Source organism: Rhyacophila brunnea, unplaced genomic scaffold (genome assembly GCF_057557595.1).
Source record: "Rhyacophila brunnea isolate RB1 unplaced genomic scaffold, BYU_Rbru_1.0 scaffold_22, whole genome shotgun sequence".
In the NCBI taxonomy this organism is placed as follows: Eukaryota; Metazoa; Arthropoda; class Insecta; order Trichoptera; family Rhyacophilidae; genus Rhyacophila; species Rhyacophila brunnea.
This window is the reverse complement of record NW_028232882.1, coordinates 12,450,777-12,467,245: the sequence shown is the minus strand read 5'-3', so window position 1 is coordinate 12,467,245 and position 16,469 is coordinate 12,450,777. Positions and strand designations below refer to the sequence as shown.

The 16,469-nt window shown below is 32.7% G+C and overlaps 1 protein-coding gene across 1 annotated transcript; it reads left to right on the top strand.

The window, feature by feature from the left end:
• Window positions 1–8,249: 8,249 nt before the first annotated feature.
• Window positions 8,250–15,944, top strand: LOC147070062 (uncharacterized). Its single transcript, XM_085949667.1, has 7 exons — window positions 8,250–8,351; window positions 8,439–8,593; window positions 10,891–11,052; window positions 12,341–12,447; window positions 14,236–14,347; window positions 14,544–14,674; window positions 15,568–15,944. The coding sequence occupies exons 2-7, from the start codon at window positions 8,457–8,459 to the stop codon at window positions 15,744–15,746; spliced, it is 828 nt and encodes a 275-aa protein (XP_085805793.1). The 5' UTR covers window positions 8,250–8,351; window positions 8,439–8,456; the 3' UTR covers window positions 15,747–15,944.
• Window positions 15,945–16,469: the final 525 nt, after the last annotated feature.

Below are 16,469 nucleotides of genomic sequence, written 5' to 3'. Positions count from 1 at the left end.
AAGGTAGCGTCATTTCTATTTTACATGACAAATTGGGCATGAAAAATATTTCTGCAAGATGGGTGCCGCGTTTGCTCACAGTCGACAATAAACGCAATAGGGTGGTGGCCTCTAAAGCCCTGTTGTCGCTCATGCAACGCAATCCGGATGAATTTTTTCGTCGCTTTCTGACTGTAGATGAAACATGGATACACCACTATACTCCCGAGACGAAAGAACAGTCAAAGCAGTGGATTGCGAAGGCAAACCATGTCCAAAGAAGGCGAAAACCGTAAAATCAGCTGGTAAGGTTATGGCTACTGTATTTTGGGATGCACGTGAAATTGTTTTCGTTGACTATTTGGAAAAAGGAAAAACAATAACAGGGGATTATTATGCATCTTTATTGGACCAGCTAAAAAACAAAATTGAAGAAAAACGGCCTCATTTAAACAGGAAAAAAATCCTCTTTCATCAGGACAATGCCCGTGTTCACACATGTTTACGATCAATGGCTAAAATTGAAGAATTGAAGTTCGAATTGGTCGACCACCCACCGTATTCGCCAGATTTAGCCCCCAGTGACTTTTTCCTTTTCCCAAACTTAAAAAAATGGCTAAGTGGACAACGTTTTTTTTCAAATGAAGAAGTCATCGATCGGACTTAATTTTTGCTATTACACAGGGAACTGAAATACCTACGGGTGTGTAGAAGCAAGCAACCGATCTCGAGTGTGGAAGAATACGGAATAAACTTAAAAACGTGTCAAGAATATATCATATGTCGAATACCGACAACTGCTCTAGGATTATGCAATGACGCTCATTTAATATTGGTGCATTGAAGGTTGCAACACACTATTGCACGTCTATAATGCGTGGCTCATTTTCGTAGGACACTCACATTCAAAACCCTGCGTCCATATAGCCTAACGAAGTTCTATTTATTAATCTGTTCCGTGCTATTACATCATGCTATTTGTATGCGTAAATATGCTATCTAAAAAGACCAGAATCTCCTTAAGCTGATAATAAAAAAACAGTGAAGATAAGTAATTCATATCACAAAAAAAAAATTTAATCTAACCCAAAGGCCCACAAACTATTTGCAATTAGAGGATTACAGTTTTTACCTACCTATTTTTTTTTCAATATAAAAGAATTGGATTTTGGATTTTTTACTATATCGACTTCAGTTTGAGTGTAGATCTCGTAATTTGGAGACATTTTAGTAAATAAATAATATATAAATTTTTTCATTATCCCCCCAGAATTGGAATTTCATCATTTTGCAGAATATAACGATCACTATCTCTGTAAATTCAATGATTTAGAGTGCCAACTCTAATGACGTGAAATTTAAAAAAAATTTAACTGTGGCCGCACAATTGACATTGGCAGTTCTATGGAAACGTGTGGTGGCCGCACCAAATTTCGCCTTTGTTGTGATTGAAAAAATTATAAAAACATATTATTTACTAAAAAAATGGATCAATTTATTTATAGACATGTCCATTTAATGAAAGACATTTGAATATTTTAGTGCATATCTATTTATTTAATAATAATGCAAATGGAAATTCCTCAATACTCCTCAATACATATCAGGAACCTTACATAAAACAACGTCTACCGTCCCGTAAAATGACCAGCCCTGCAAATCTTCGCAACCTCTGCAAATACTAAATAATATAACTAAAATAACATTTCGCAAACGATCTTGCGAGGGGTGAATTTCGAAGACCGGCGGTCTCAAATGAAATTACCCGAAACTGAGGGTATTTATTGCCCTTCAGCCCAAGCAAAATATTACCGTTAGATTTAAAAAAAGTTGAAATGTCTACCCCTCTCCCCGCACCTTACGAAGGGGTAGACGAAAATAATTCTGGCAATACGATTTCGCCCGCGAAACCTGGAGACACGTCTACCGCGCTCCTCTGTCCTTGCGGGGAATCGCATAGTAAAAAGTAAACTCTACCCGTCTCGATGTTATAAAAGTGTACCTCCGTAGTGTTCTCGTGTAAACATTGATCGAATGAAAGTTAGCCTACCTTAATAAAAGTGGATACATACCGTGAGATCAACCCCTAAAATAACGTCAGTGTCGTGCCTAATCTAAGATCCCTTTAAATGAAACCAATGTAAGAAGACCAATGCTTGTCTATACCTTCTTCTTCTTTTTGTCCATACCTAATTACAATAAAACATAGTTCTGCGTGGAATAATAAAAATAAACTTCTGTGTTATACTAATTGTGCCCGTTATAATGTCCCTCACTCCCCAAACATCAAAAATGCCCGAAAGAAGAACTCCACAACACACACGTGAGTTCTAAAAGGTATTACTATATACCTAATGATTCTCCTCGATTTGCCGCCCTTTGAGTAATTACTGCCCCCAAGCGACGCTCAATCTGCCTATCCCCACGGGACATCACTGAATAATATCACTCATGCATTTAGTGCTCTTAATAAAAATTTTCCAAGTTTCTCTTAAATGTATATTTTTTTCTTATCTAAAAATAATTTAATATTCTGTGTGTTTTTATTTTTAATCTGGGAAAGTTTTGAAGTCTTTGGCCGTTAGCCTGACAACTAAAATGGATAACAATAATTAATTGTATTGATAGATAAATCTTAACACATTTCGAACATAAAGGTATTTTATGAACTCTATTTTAAATTATGTATTTAATTTGTTGTCTTAGTTCAATGAAAACAAATAAATATGACTCACAAAATTTAGTGTGCACTATTTATGTCAGATCTTAACAGACTACATCCACAGGTAGGTACATATTGTATATTATATCCACCGTAACCCCAGTTGGTAGAGCGGCTTGCTATGAATCCGTGGATTGCTAATTCAATCCTGCAACTGGACAAAAAAAATTAAGGTATGTTGTTTTTTCATTCTATTAATGTAACTTCCCCTCAGTGGCTTAGGATGGAACAAGGTAAATTAGTTTTTTTTTAATATATGTACCATACACTAATATAGAATGTGTTAAGTGGATTGGATTGGAATAATAATAATTTATATGAACTTTGGTTTAGATAAGAAATAGCTTCATTAAAATCTTCCATATTATTAATAAGTCATATTATTTTCAAATAGCCAAATGCGTTTTTTGTGTTAGTATCTTCGAAAGCAATTCAAATAAAATGTGGGCAATCATTATTTCAGTAATTGTTATTTTCTTAGCAACATTTCTTACCTATGAAAATAGGCCACGTATTTTGGGTGTTTATGAACGAGGAAACTTCTGGTCGCCGTTAAAGCGTTTGGTTATGTATATTGTTTTATCACTAAGACAGGTATGAAAAGAAAAATCGATTACCTTATATACTTAAAACATAACCTCACATCAGTGGCAAAGGGTGGAGGTAGGCTGTTAAGATCCGACATAAATAGTGCACACTAAACTTTGTCAGACAATCGTATTTGTTTTCATGGAACTAAGACTGCAATGTGTAGATAGTGTTAGTTAGTTTTTAAAATTCAATGAAACCCTGCCTAATTCAAGAGATAGTAGATAATAGACAAAAAACATTTGTTTATCCATAAAATACCTAAAATTATGCCATTAAATCATACATAATTTTAGATTGTTGTATGTAGTAGATTTTTTTTATCTATTATGGTTTAGTACAGGCTGAGCTTAATGAATTAAAAAAAAAAACTAACTAACGCCACGTAATATGTATTTTTAATTCAACAAAAACAAGTAAGTGTGACTGAAAAGTTGTGCACTATTTTTATTGAATCGCCTATAGCATACCTAAACTATTATGCTTTGGTTATATATCCACTCTGTGGAGGCCCATATGATCCTATTAGGATCGGACATGGTTAATATAAAGAAAGAAAAAGAAGAATATCGAATGACGGGCAAGCGTAGTGTATATGATGTAGTGTTGTCATTGAAATTATTATGCTCAAATGCAACAGTCACTATCTTCAGTGAAGTTAATTGTTTTAATTCATTTACTATTTTAGAATTTAAAATTATTTCTAAATAATATGTATTTAATAGTATCATTAGTGAAACTTAAAGTACAGAAGGAGTTTGGTTTAAAATTAAGAGATAAAATAAAAATATTTCTCAAATATTTTTTTTTCCTTGCTATAGGCACCTCTTATATTATAAATATATGCCAACGGCAAAGGGTGGAGGTAGGCTGTGGAGATCTGACAAAATAATGCACACTTTATCAGTCACACTTATATGTTTACATTGAACTAAGAATACAAATTGCAGATGGTGCAAATTCGATTAAACCCTGTATAAAACAAAATATAATAGATTGAAGAATATTTTCTATTTAATAACCTGCTTTACGCAGGGTTTAATTGAATTTTAATAACTAACCAGCACCATCTGCAAATTGTATTCTTAGTTCAATAAAAACAAATCCGAATAACTGACTAAGTTTCGTCTGCATTATTTATGTCGAGTCTTAACAGCCTACCTACCTCCACCCGTTGCCACTGCCTCACATAATTAGTGTTCTTGTGTCGTGACAATTTTATTGATCGTCTCCGGGGCGCTAAACACTAAACACAAAGAAAGTATTTGTACAATTAAAAACTTTGATTAATAATTTAGATCATCGATGCACAATCTTTTTGTCAGTAAGGCCAATTTATCCATTTATTGTTCACAGGTTTGCACAGTGTATAAATAAGTCAGTGTTGCGGATAATGATATTGTATTATTTTGTCGACATATTATTATTTTGAATTAAATACGTACATACCAGACAGTCTGATCAATTTCCACTTTGAATTGTGTACATACTTACAAGATTGAATTCAGTGTCAGCACTAGTGAGATCTCTGATACTGCATGCTAGTATCGATTTGTTAACAATAAACATTTTTATATGAAATCTAATAAAGCCATAGTAATAAGTAAAAAAATAAATAATGAAAGTACCGTAAAACGGGGTGAATAGGAACGTTTTCAGATTTCAAATTCAATTTAAACCCTATGCTGTATGACTGAAAAACTAAATTCGCTTGCCAAAACTTGTGTCTGTGATTCAGCAGTATAGTTTTGGTGAATGGGAACACTCAATATTTACTCGCCATTGCTATTTTCCCAAAATTATGGTCTGCGGTCAATAGGAACGGGGAGGAAAACCGCAAATTTTATTAAAACACATGATTAAATAAAGAAATATTTATTTAGAAAACAGAAACTGTATTATTTCTTTAATCAGTGGATCAGCTGGAACAAAATTATGTACCTATTTAACGGCCCACATGCTCAGCGTACCTTAAAATGGAGCTTTTATGCTATTTTCAAAGCATGATCCTGGACATTCCTTGACCGTTGTAGATAATCTATGTACATAATTTTGAAGCCTTATTATCCTTTATATTTATTTTCAACATTTGATGACTGCATAAAGTATTTTTATTACATAAAATAGTATTCTTTTAAACCTCTCGCTCTAATGTTTTAGAATGTAGTCATAAGATACGCCATTTCTATTGGCATTTCCCAGTGGCTAAGCTACAACATACGGCCGTAGCCATAAATTGACAAACGATAAATGAAGTAGGGAGTAAGATCATGTTAATGCGCGGGTTTGAACATGTACCTAACCGAATTTTTTTTTTTTTTTTAAACGGTCACTGGGAAATACCAATAGAAATGGTGTATTTCAAAAAAATACTACCTTATTCTTAGGTCAATAATTATTATAAAGCAAACAGTATTCGTAGAATTTCACAGTATCACATTTGAATGGTAAAAGACATAACTTATAATCGGTATCTTTAAAATTATCTTTAAATGTGTAAATCTTGCCCATTTTTTGAATAATAAAATGCCTAATTCTTGTCGAATTTGGGATAACAGAGATTATCAATATAATTTTTTATTGTAAATATTTCACTATAATAATGTCGACATAAATTTTACTAATGCTTTTAAAAATTAATAAATATAAAAAATCTTAACACCACTTCACATGGACATACTGAAATATGACTATATCCTAAAACATTAGAGCGAGATGTTTAAAAGAATACTATGTTGTGTAATAAAAATACTCTAGCAGTCATTAAATGTTTAAAATAAATATAAAGGATAATAAGGCTTCAAAATTATGTAAATAGATTATCTACAACGTTTAAGGAATATCCAGGATCATGCTTTCAAAATAGCATAAAAGCTCCATTTTGACTTACGCTGAGCATGTCCCCCCTTAATTGTGTTGAGTTCATTCTTGGACATAGCCACATTCGACAAAGTTTTTCAGACATGCAAAACATGCGAATCGCAACAAAATTTTTCACGTCTGATGAATAATAAACGGTCAAGTTTCCTGTCCTATCGGAGTTTTCGAAAGGCAGAAAAATAAATTATCTGTCAAATAACATATATATTAGAATGCAAACGATAGCATTTTGGCAATTGCACCACTATGAATGTTTTTACCGGCAACTGTTACTATTCATCCCGTATTACGGTACGTAATAAGTGAGACAGTAACGGCGATAGTGAAGCCGTCAGCTTAGCAAATGGTATGACCACTAGCACAAAATACAATGCAAATTTATAGTGCATAGCAGGTCTAGAGTGCCCGTCACGTCATCTACGAGTGTTTTGTCAAAAACCGACTGTTTCCAATTAACGCTCCGTGGCTACATAGACATGTAAAAAAATATGCCGTTGATTTACTTTCCAAGATAATTAAAGGCAAATGTTTCAGAAAATAACTTCTTTGTATTAACCTTTTCTATGCCTCACGATATTACTATGGCAGTATCAGACTGGTTGCAGATTTTTAACGTCACACGTAGAATGTAGAGCGAAGCTTTTATTACAATCGCTGTAATACCGATAATTTGTGGCTGAGTATTTCATAATTATTCAAACAGATGTCACTGTGTGTTTAATTTTTGAGATTATGCAAATCAATCGACAGTGGCTAGTAATTTGACTTTAAAGTCGGACGAGATAACTCGTGAAATTTATATGTGCGGCCTGTCGATCACGGCCTCATAGAGCGAGATAAGTCCCTGAGTGCATAGAACCGGCTTAGCATTCCACTTTCACCAGAGTCAAGCATATTCCTTACTCTTCTGTGGGCTTTCTCCCTAAATGGTTGATTCCAGCTTATGGATGACAAATTTCATGTGGGAATCATAATTTTATTATTTCATTAATATCCTCAAATAGTTGGTACAGATAGGTTGCAATAATTATTTTAAATAGCATATTTTTAAAAGGTTTATGATCTTTCCAATGGTTTATGTTTTTATGACATTAAATTAATAGTAATTATTTATTACTTATCTTAGATTCAACATAAGAGTTCTCGTAAATCGGAGAATGGAAATACCGGCTTGTATGCAACTGATGAAGATAAAAAAATGGATCGACCACAACCTCTTCAAGCAAATAAAAAGGCAAGTATTTACCCAAATAATTTGAACTATTACTAGAAGACGAAAAATAATCAAAGAAGGGCAATCTACAATATCGGGAAGAATTATCAAATTTCATCAAATCGTCACTAGACTATGCTGCCTAAGAAAATTTGATTTCTTAGAAAAAAAAGCCCTCGACTTCTGATTCTGAATGGAATTTGTTAAATTTTCCATATAAACTATTTTTGTTTGGAAGAATTAAAAGAAGAAAAAGGTATATGCTTTCATTCTGAACAGAATTTCTTAAAAAGTTTGGCAAGAAGATGTAATTTTATAATGAATGAATCTCAAGAATCTTCGGAAATCAAAAAACAAATCTCGAATTCTCGAGAAAATTCTTGATTTCAAGAATTCTTATATCTCGGGATGAAATGAAAAAAGTAGAGAATCACAAGTTCTAACTAGGAGTCATATGAATTTGTTGTATTACAACATTTGAAGGCTATTCCTCGATGTTTCTACTAGTGTGGTTTAATTTCTAATTTGCATTACAGTAACTATTATGACCTTGAAAAAGATCCATGCTCCTTTGAGAAATTTTGAATTAAGCAACATTGCGTTGTTTGCATTATAGTTAAGGAACATATCACATATTTGATCATGTTTCTAGTTCCTAAGCAACTATACATGTATCAGCATAAATCGTCCAGTGTTCGAATTTAGAACTGCTCATCACAATATAAAAATTGTTGAATGATATGTCAAATGTTAGCATGTGGCGCCATCACTCAGCGGACAACTTATACTGGTAGATCTATACTAAGTAGTGGACATTTATAATTTTTTTATCATCATGTTAATGTTGTTTTATTTTATTAGGCCATAGATGCAGTATACTTTAACGGTTCTTCAAAAAATGGTGCTGCACTTGTATGCGGTCTTGCGAGACGGCCGGAGGGAATATGCAATTCATTTTTATACTTAAGGGTGAGTTCCCACAACCATAGACAATACAGAATTTGGAACATTTTTTGTTTATTGAGTAATTAATGGGAATTGAATATTCATTTAAAGGTGGAAGGAGAAGAACTCATGCTTTCTCCAGAACTTCCTTATACAACTCTTCAACAGACAAAGGACCAAGAAGGAAGATTTGAAGTCGGCGGGCTCCACTTAACTCCAGTAGAAGGAATGGAGACGTGGAGAATTGCATATGATGGCCAAATGAAGTACATACCTACTTAATTATTATTTTGAATGATTATTTAAAATATTTCTATGCCAATTTGTCACTTCTGTAGAATAAGTAAGGTCATTATGAATCGGCCTAGATTATTTATATTTGTGTAGTGAACGTTTTTGGAGAATGTACTTTCAAATTAGGTAATGAAACTTGTTATGAACATTTAATTCAATGCAACAATGAGTAACCCAAAGACTGCTATTTTCACAATAATGGGATCAACATAGTTTGCCAACAACTATTTTCGACCATGAATTATATCAAATCAAAGGTAAAAAACCGTTCCACCCAATCTCTTTGGTTTTGGTAATGATTTGTTTGACTGCAGCATGTATAATATGATAAAAAGTCTCAAATTATTTAATTTACAACTGAATTTGGCACATGAAATTTAAGATTGGGGCATTTACTTTGACTCTCGCTTAGAAAACGGTTACGAATTCCTGCCCTAGGCAGACTAAGCAATTTTTTAGGGGCTGTTATATTATTTATATTTAAAAAAGAAAGGATATGTTATTTCAGTGGAAAAACACCAATACACGGCAAAAACAGGCTCATCGACAAAATGATAATTGTGCAGGAGAGCAAAAAGAAGAATGAAATCGTTATTGGTTGGAAAATGGGTTTAATATTAAGTAAAAGAATTTATACATTCATTTCTCATTTATTTTGAAATATAATAAAAGTGAAAAAAAGTAATAAAAACATATGCCACGTTTTTGTGCAATTTATACACAATGAGCTGATTTTTGCGTTGACTACACTTTCTTCTCCCTTCATTTATGAAGCAATGAAATCGAATTTGGTAGTTTTAATGATAACATTCTTGAGCACTTCCTCTGTTCCACAAATTGGCATTTAAATCTCAGAAATGAAAAAAAGGCGAGAGCCTGTTTTTGTCGTGTATTTGTCGTGTTAGCGTGTTATTGTCGTGTAAATTATCTATAACGTTATTTTGAAAATTTTTCCTTATTTTCGCATACTTACCTACCTATTTGAAGCGTTTTTATATGAAGGTTTAAGCACGAGTGTCTTTGTGTCGAAGGTTACTTTATAATTATTTAAATTTTATGAAATGCATTGGCGAAGTCTAATATGCTATACTGATTTTTGTAATCTATTTTTCATTGTAAAAGATTTTTATATATGTACTTATAATAGCGTGTTACCCATATAATAGCATTTTTTCAAAGATTGTCTATGCTCAAAAAGTGTCACTTAGATGCTTTCAAATATTGAATAAAAAAATCTGACGTTTACCCAGGGAGTAGCGTCGTAACATAGAGCCGATAGTAGTTATAATATATTAAGTTGTAGTCTACCCCTAGGTTGAAAGCATAACCGAGAAAATTAAGATTTAAAAAAATTACGAGGTTAGTTTAGTATATGTAATATGAAAACACGCTTCATGAATATTTATGATAGGTATATTATGTCGAAAGGTAAGTTTTAAGTAGGAAAAGTGGCATTTTAATGAAAACCAGTGACGTTTAATTTCAATCAGTGCGAGCCGTTTTATCGAGGCTATTTGACCGGGCCATTTGTTTGTGGAGGCGAAATGTTTTTGGGGCTCATAAACTGGAGCCTGTTTTATTTATTATACATTTAATTAAATGAATACAAATACGGAATACTGACTATGGATACATATTATTATCTTATAAAAACAATCACTAATCAAAGGGTAAATAAATGCCATTCAATGGCTCATTTTCATCTCACTCGTATTTCTTATTTTATTGATTAAATTTGAGTCGGAATAATCTGAAATAATAACAATATCGTTTAGTTAACACGGCTAAATTATCTATAACGTTATTTTGAAAATTTTTCCTTATTTTCGCATACTTACCTACCTATTTGAAGCGTTTTTATATGAAGGTTTAAGCACGAGTGTCTTTGTGTCGAAGGTTACTTTATAATTATTTAAATTTTATGAAATGCATTGGCGAAGTCTAATATGCTATACTGATTTTTGTAATCTATTTTTCATTGTAAAAGATTTTTATATATGTACTTATAATAGCGTGTTACCCATATAATAGCATTTTTTCAAAGATTGTCTATGCTCAAAAAGTGTCACTTAGATGCTTTCAAATATTGAATAAAAAAATCTGACGTTTACCCAGGGAGTAGCGTCGTAACATAGAGCCCAAGGATGTTCATATTTTTTGAGGGGCCCAGATTTAAGGTAATGCTTAGGGTGCCAAATTGTCTTAGTCCATCCTTACCTCTAAGATTTAGTAGACCCTATAACTATAAGACTGTTATTTTGCTTCACAGACTGTCCAGTAACCCGTTAAAAACTGTGCAAGTGTCTTTGAATGCGACATGGAGTGCTGCATTTAACCACTTCAACTATGACTCTGACATGTCGTCGATAAGCATGTCAAGCGACATGGCCCGTGAGTTTTGGAATAAAGAATATTTTCAAGCTCTGAAAGAGTGAGTAAAATTATAACTATTCTGTATTGAAATATTAAATCTTGTTAATATTCAGTACCAAAAATGCAAGGACGTTGCAGCTCTATTCCAACATAACACTAGAAGATGGGTGTTAACAAGCAATTTAGATAGTCACATTGTAAACAGAATTCAACTGTAATATTTTGGGGTTATCTTAGATCAAGAAAAACAATTAAAAGATGTTGTAGAGTTAACTAGTTGGAATACACATGCTGACGCCAGTTATAAATCATATTATAAATGTATTACCTTGATTTAAATTACAAAGATGGTAGTCTTTCCTTGGTGGAATTTGAGGTTACATGTAAATTGTACGTATTACATTTCATCGTAGCACTGTTTGCCGTGAGCTTTCTTATCGGAAATCGGAAAGAGATGACCGTATACTATACACAGACAATAATGTTCCAATTTTATTAGATTCAATATGCACATTAAATTGATATTGATTGGTTTCAAATATCTGATAATAGCACTATCGTTATTGTTATCATATATTATATTTTATATGTTCGATTTGATATTTTACATAACCTAACCTGACTTAATTTAACAAATAATCCAGTATATCGGCTATTTTCAAAAGTTGCTTGTCGCTGGCTTTCTGTAAACCGACAACAACTGTGTTTTATTTAGACATAAATTTTTTCTCAGTACTATACAACCCAAAAAGGTTGGAGGGTCTTTAATATACGACCATAATATATTTCCGATACAACATTTCGCTGTGAAGTGTGATTCGGCGAACTGCATATGTACAAATTTCCGGACACGGGAATTTGAAACATCTCAGATAGTGTAGTAATTAACAATAGTTAGATGAATAATAGGATTTTTTTCTAAAGTTAGTAAAAATTATGTATTTTCAATAAAATGAATCTTACATTAACAAATTTCATAGATAGGTATACTGCTATAGCAAGGACAAATTATTCTGGCATTGTGGCCATGACGAAATCACTTTGGCGCCTGTACACGTGCATGGAATTACTGTTGGCAATAGTGGTAATTTTAAACAATCATGTCAATAACTGTTTACACATAAAAGTGCTGATTGTCTCTCCAATCGGTGTCTGTCTCTCCAGTGCGTAAAAAATCATTATTAGTGTCATTTTTGAAAGTAAAACACTAACACCTAAATGAATCGCTTGCACTGCCACAAATTCTAACACCATTCTACCTAAGTACAAGTATTGAATATTTAAGTTGAGTATTTTAAGCTAAGTGTCGAATAATATATATTTATAAATAAACATGTTATTTTTAGCGTGCATCAAACTCATTATGAGCAACACGGAGATGTTAAAGGCACAGTGAGAATTGATGGCAAAGCCTTTCCAATAGATGTCGAATGTGTACGCGATCATAGCTTTGGTAAGAAAACTAAAACTCTCTTTTCGCTAGTCCCGAAACAACTTCACGTTTCTTGAGCTACATATAGTGTGCCTGACAAAACTGGCAAACTTCTAGCAGATGATTTTTTTAAATGTACGTACATACTGGCAAAGTGCAATAATTTATGTATCAGCAATCGTATTTCTAAATATATCACAAAACCAAATGGGTGTGTAAATAGTTAAATATTATTATGATATACCCAAGGCCTGAACAAAAATGAACCGTGAGTGCGAGTCAGAAAGCATTCGGCAAGCTTATATCTCCGCAATATGCGTTAGAGTAATGTGTTAATCTAGCCCATTTTTTGAATAAAAAATGCCTAATTCTTGTCAAATTTGGGATCACAGAGATTATCAATATAATTTTTTGTCGTAAATACTTCACTATAATAATGTCGATATAAATTATACTGATGGTTTTATAAATGCGTTTAAAAATTAATAAATGTAAAAAATCTTAACACCACTGCACATTTATGTACTGAAATATGACTATATTCTAAAACATTAGAGCAAGAGGTTTAAAATAATACTATTTTATGTAATAAAAATACTTTATGCAGTCACCAAATGTTTAAAATAAATATAAAGGATAATAAGGCTTCAAAATTACATAAATAAATTATCTACAACGTTTAAGGTATGTCCAAGATCATGCTTTGAAAATAGAAAAAAAGCTCCATTTTGACCCACGCTGAGCACATCCGCCCTTAACTATGTTGTGTTTAAATTTGGTAGCCGTACTGAGAAGCAACATGATGGTATAACATTTTATAGTTATGTTAATAATAATAAAATTGAGGTTCTGTTGTGCGTTATATGCAAGAAACACGGCTTCATTTTGCCGAACAATATCCATTATCTTTATATTATAACTCTGAGGATATACTGCTTTTATTTCTTCAATATTTCAATGCAAAGATTTGATATTTCATTAGAAACAGCTTTTAAATAATCTGAGCATTTGGTAACAAAACGAACACCATATGAAAAAATATTTATTCACAGAAATATTGTATGTACAGAAATCTTTCAAACGATTCATATTTTGTTTTATTCATTAGAATTTTCCATTAAAGTTTCCACAAAAGGTATATTGGACACTGTATTGAAAATATAGTCCCGAAAAAGAGGAAATTAGAATTTTAAACTCTTTGGTTTTCACAGTTATCTATTTAATGGTTAACATTTTACATTCATAATAAGAAGCTGGTATTTAGAAAGACGGAGGGCTAACGAAAATCTGGTTGAACTCGTACAAGATAGAGGGAGAGTGTCTAGTTAGATTTAAAGTCTTTGGTTATCCAAAATTGTAGAGAAGTAAATTCGGACGGACCCGAATGGAGGCAGATATTAGAGCAGGAGCCCAAGACCCACATAGGGCTGCAGCACCGAGAAGAAGAAGAAGATTGTTGCGGCAGAGAAATCAAAATAATCTTTTTTAGGTCTAAATAAATAAATCATTTCGATCAATAAGCAGAGCATGTGGGTTTCCGCAGAGTGGAAATTATATTAATAGACATATTTAGCCATTTGTTCCACCTATTGAGTCTATGCACTAAATTAAACACATATTGAATGACAACATAAATTTTTTCAACTATCGAATTGAACCCGTGACCCATGACTTTTGACAGACGGTCGCTCTACCAACTGTAAAACCTAGGTACATAGGCTTAAAAGATGAACAAATTATGTAAATCATTAGATCATAAGGATTGTATAGGATATTTTTGTATTCAGAATAATAATTGGATTGTTTCAGGATGGAAACGAGAATGGAAGTTATTCCATCGATATGGTCTCCATTACATTGCTTTAGAAAATGGAGACAGAATAAGTGTCGGAACTATTTGTATGCCAGCATGTTTCTCAAGGTAGGTTTACAATATTAAATAAAATCTAGCAGTTGACACTGACTGCCATATTATTTGCCCTTCGATTTTAGTTGCTTCAACCGCGGAATGCCGGTCTTTTCCAGATATTACATTACCCGTACCCAGACACTCTACACTTAGATTCAAGCAACAAACACCTGGTCTGCAGATATAACTTTTCTTTGTAATCTTTCAGTTTGACAATAGGATTTGTTTGCTGCAAAAAGGATAAGACGATTCAACCAATTGATTTTTGTGACCTTCAGTTGTACCAACATGGGGAAAACCTCAGACCTCCGTTGGATTATGCTTTTCAGTTCAAAGCAGGTAATGTTTTGCTATATATTTTATTTATTTCTTCCGGCTTCCCATTACAAATAGAGACGGAGATATCTATCAATTGGCTTCACGATTTTATCTTTAATAATTTTGTGCAGGTTTGCTATAAAATAATTGAATCTGTAATTAAAAATGACTTAAGTACACCTAATTTAATCATTAGGTACCTTTTTCTGCATCATGCAAATGTATAAGGCTCCATCTACTTAGAAGAATGTATTTCTTTTTTATTTCTCCATCTTTTACAGCGATAACTTAGGCAAATCGGGGTGTCGATTTACAACTACCGATATATCCATTATTCAATATTTGAGGCTATTAGTTTCCAAGTCCTCCAGCGTATCTCTTCTATACACAAGACTGCTATCGGCCGCTATCGAGGGTAGATTTTCATATTTTTGTATCGAAGTATTAGCACTTATTGTAACAATTACAATAAGTTAGTTGTAATTGTTACAATAAGTTCAATGTTTTAACAGCACCTCTTTTGGCTGTGCTAAATTTTAGAATGAGATAGACAGTTTGGACTGTTTAGACAGCTAACTTATTGTAACTATTATTAAATACAAACATGATAAACTACCCTCCCTAACTGCCGATAGTACTGTCAGACAAGAAGATCTTGGCAAAAACTGGAAGTCACTGTGCGATTAACTAAATAGGAGCGGCTTGTTAGTTCACAGTTTTAACACGTGGACAACTTGTCGATAACCGGAAGTCGTTGCAATCGAAGTGCGGTTAAAAAAAGGAGGGGCTGGGATAACTCGCTGAAGGCATAGAACCAGTTAAATTAAAATTGGATATATCGGCATTTTGTTTGAAATTACATTAGAGATTTATATATATATATTTTTTAAAAATATGTGTTATGTTCTTCATAGGTGGAAAGACATATACAGTTGAAGTGGACGTGACTGACTCTCCGACATTTTACATTGGACACAAAAACGAGAGTCGGGTCGATGAGAGACTCGCTAACTTCAAGGTCAACGGAGTACGAGGGTGGGGAGCTGCAGAATGGCAATACACAAATGTGACCTCTGACCTGTCTGACAAATAGACGATATGATGGAATTAGGAATTCTTAATTTTAAAATGCTTTGTATTGGAATTATATAAGACTTCTTTTGATAGGAATTATGAATTTTGCCATATCGACCCAGCGATTGCAATTAGAAATAGCTTTTCAACTATCTAGAGTCTATTTTGTTGTCTGGTACCTGTGAATATTAACAAATAAAAACATATTACAAATCTCACGTTATTTAGTATGTAGCACTCTTTTGATTGATGATTTGGTTTATATATAGTTTTTAAATTAGGTAGATTGGTATACCTATATTATTTTCGACCCAATGCAAAATAATTGGGAGATGCAATCTAGTGAGTTTTTGAGATTCCGATATTATTTAAATTATAAATTAACTGTTGAACTTGAAATTACACTTCTTAGTTAACAAAAACACGTATTTTATTACAACGTTTTCCTTAGCTCGTATTCTTATTTGTCCGGTACAAATCTTGCAATCGATTTTTAACTAACTTCCCGACTAGTTACACATTCAAAACTTTTAGAATATATCAGAACATGATGCCAATGCATTTTTTTAAATACTTTTAGCCATCTTTAAGTAGAATTGAATTCATTTTCAGTTAATTCTGTTTTGTATGAAAAGTTATTTCGACACCATTATTGGTTGCTAGGGGTCTGGGGTCCTAGCAACTAAATTATTAATATATAGGTGCGTTACTATGGAAATCAATATGACATGTCAAGTACAAA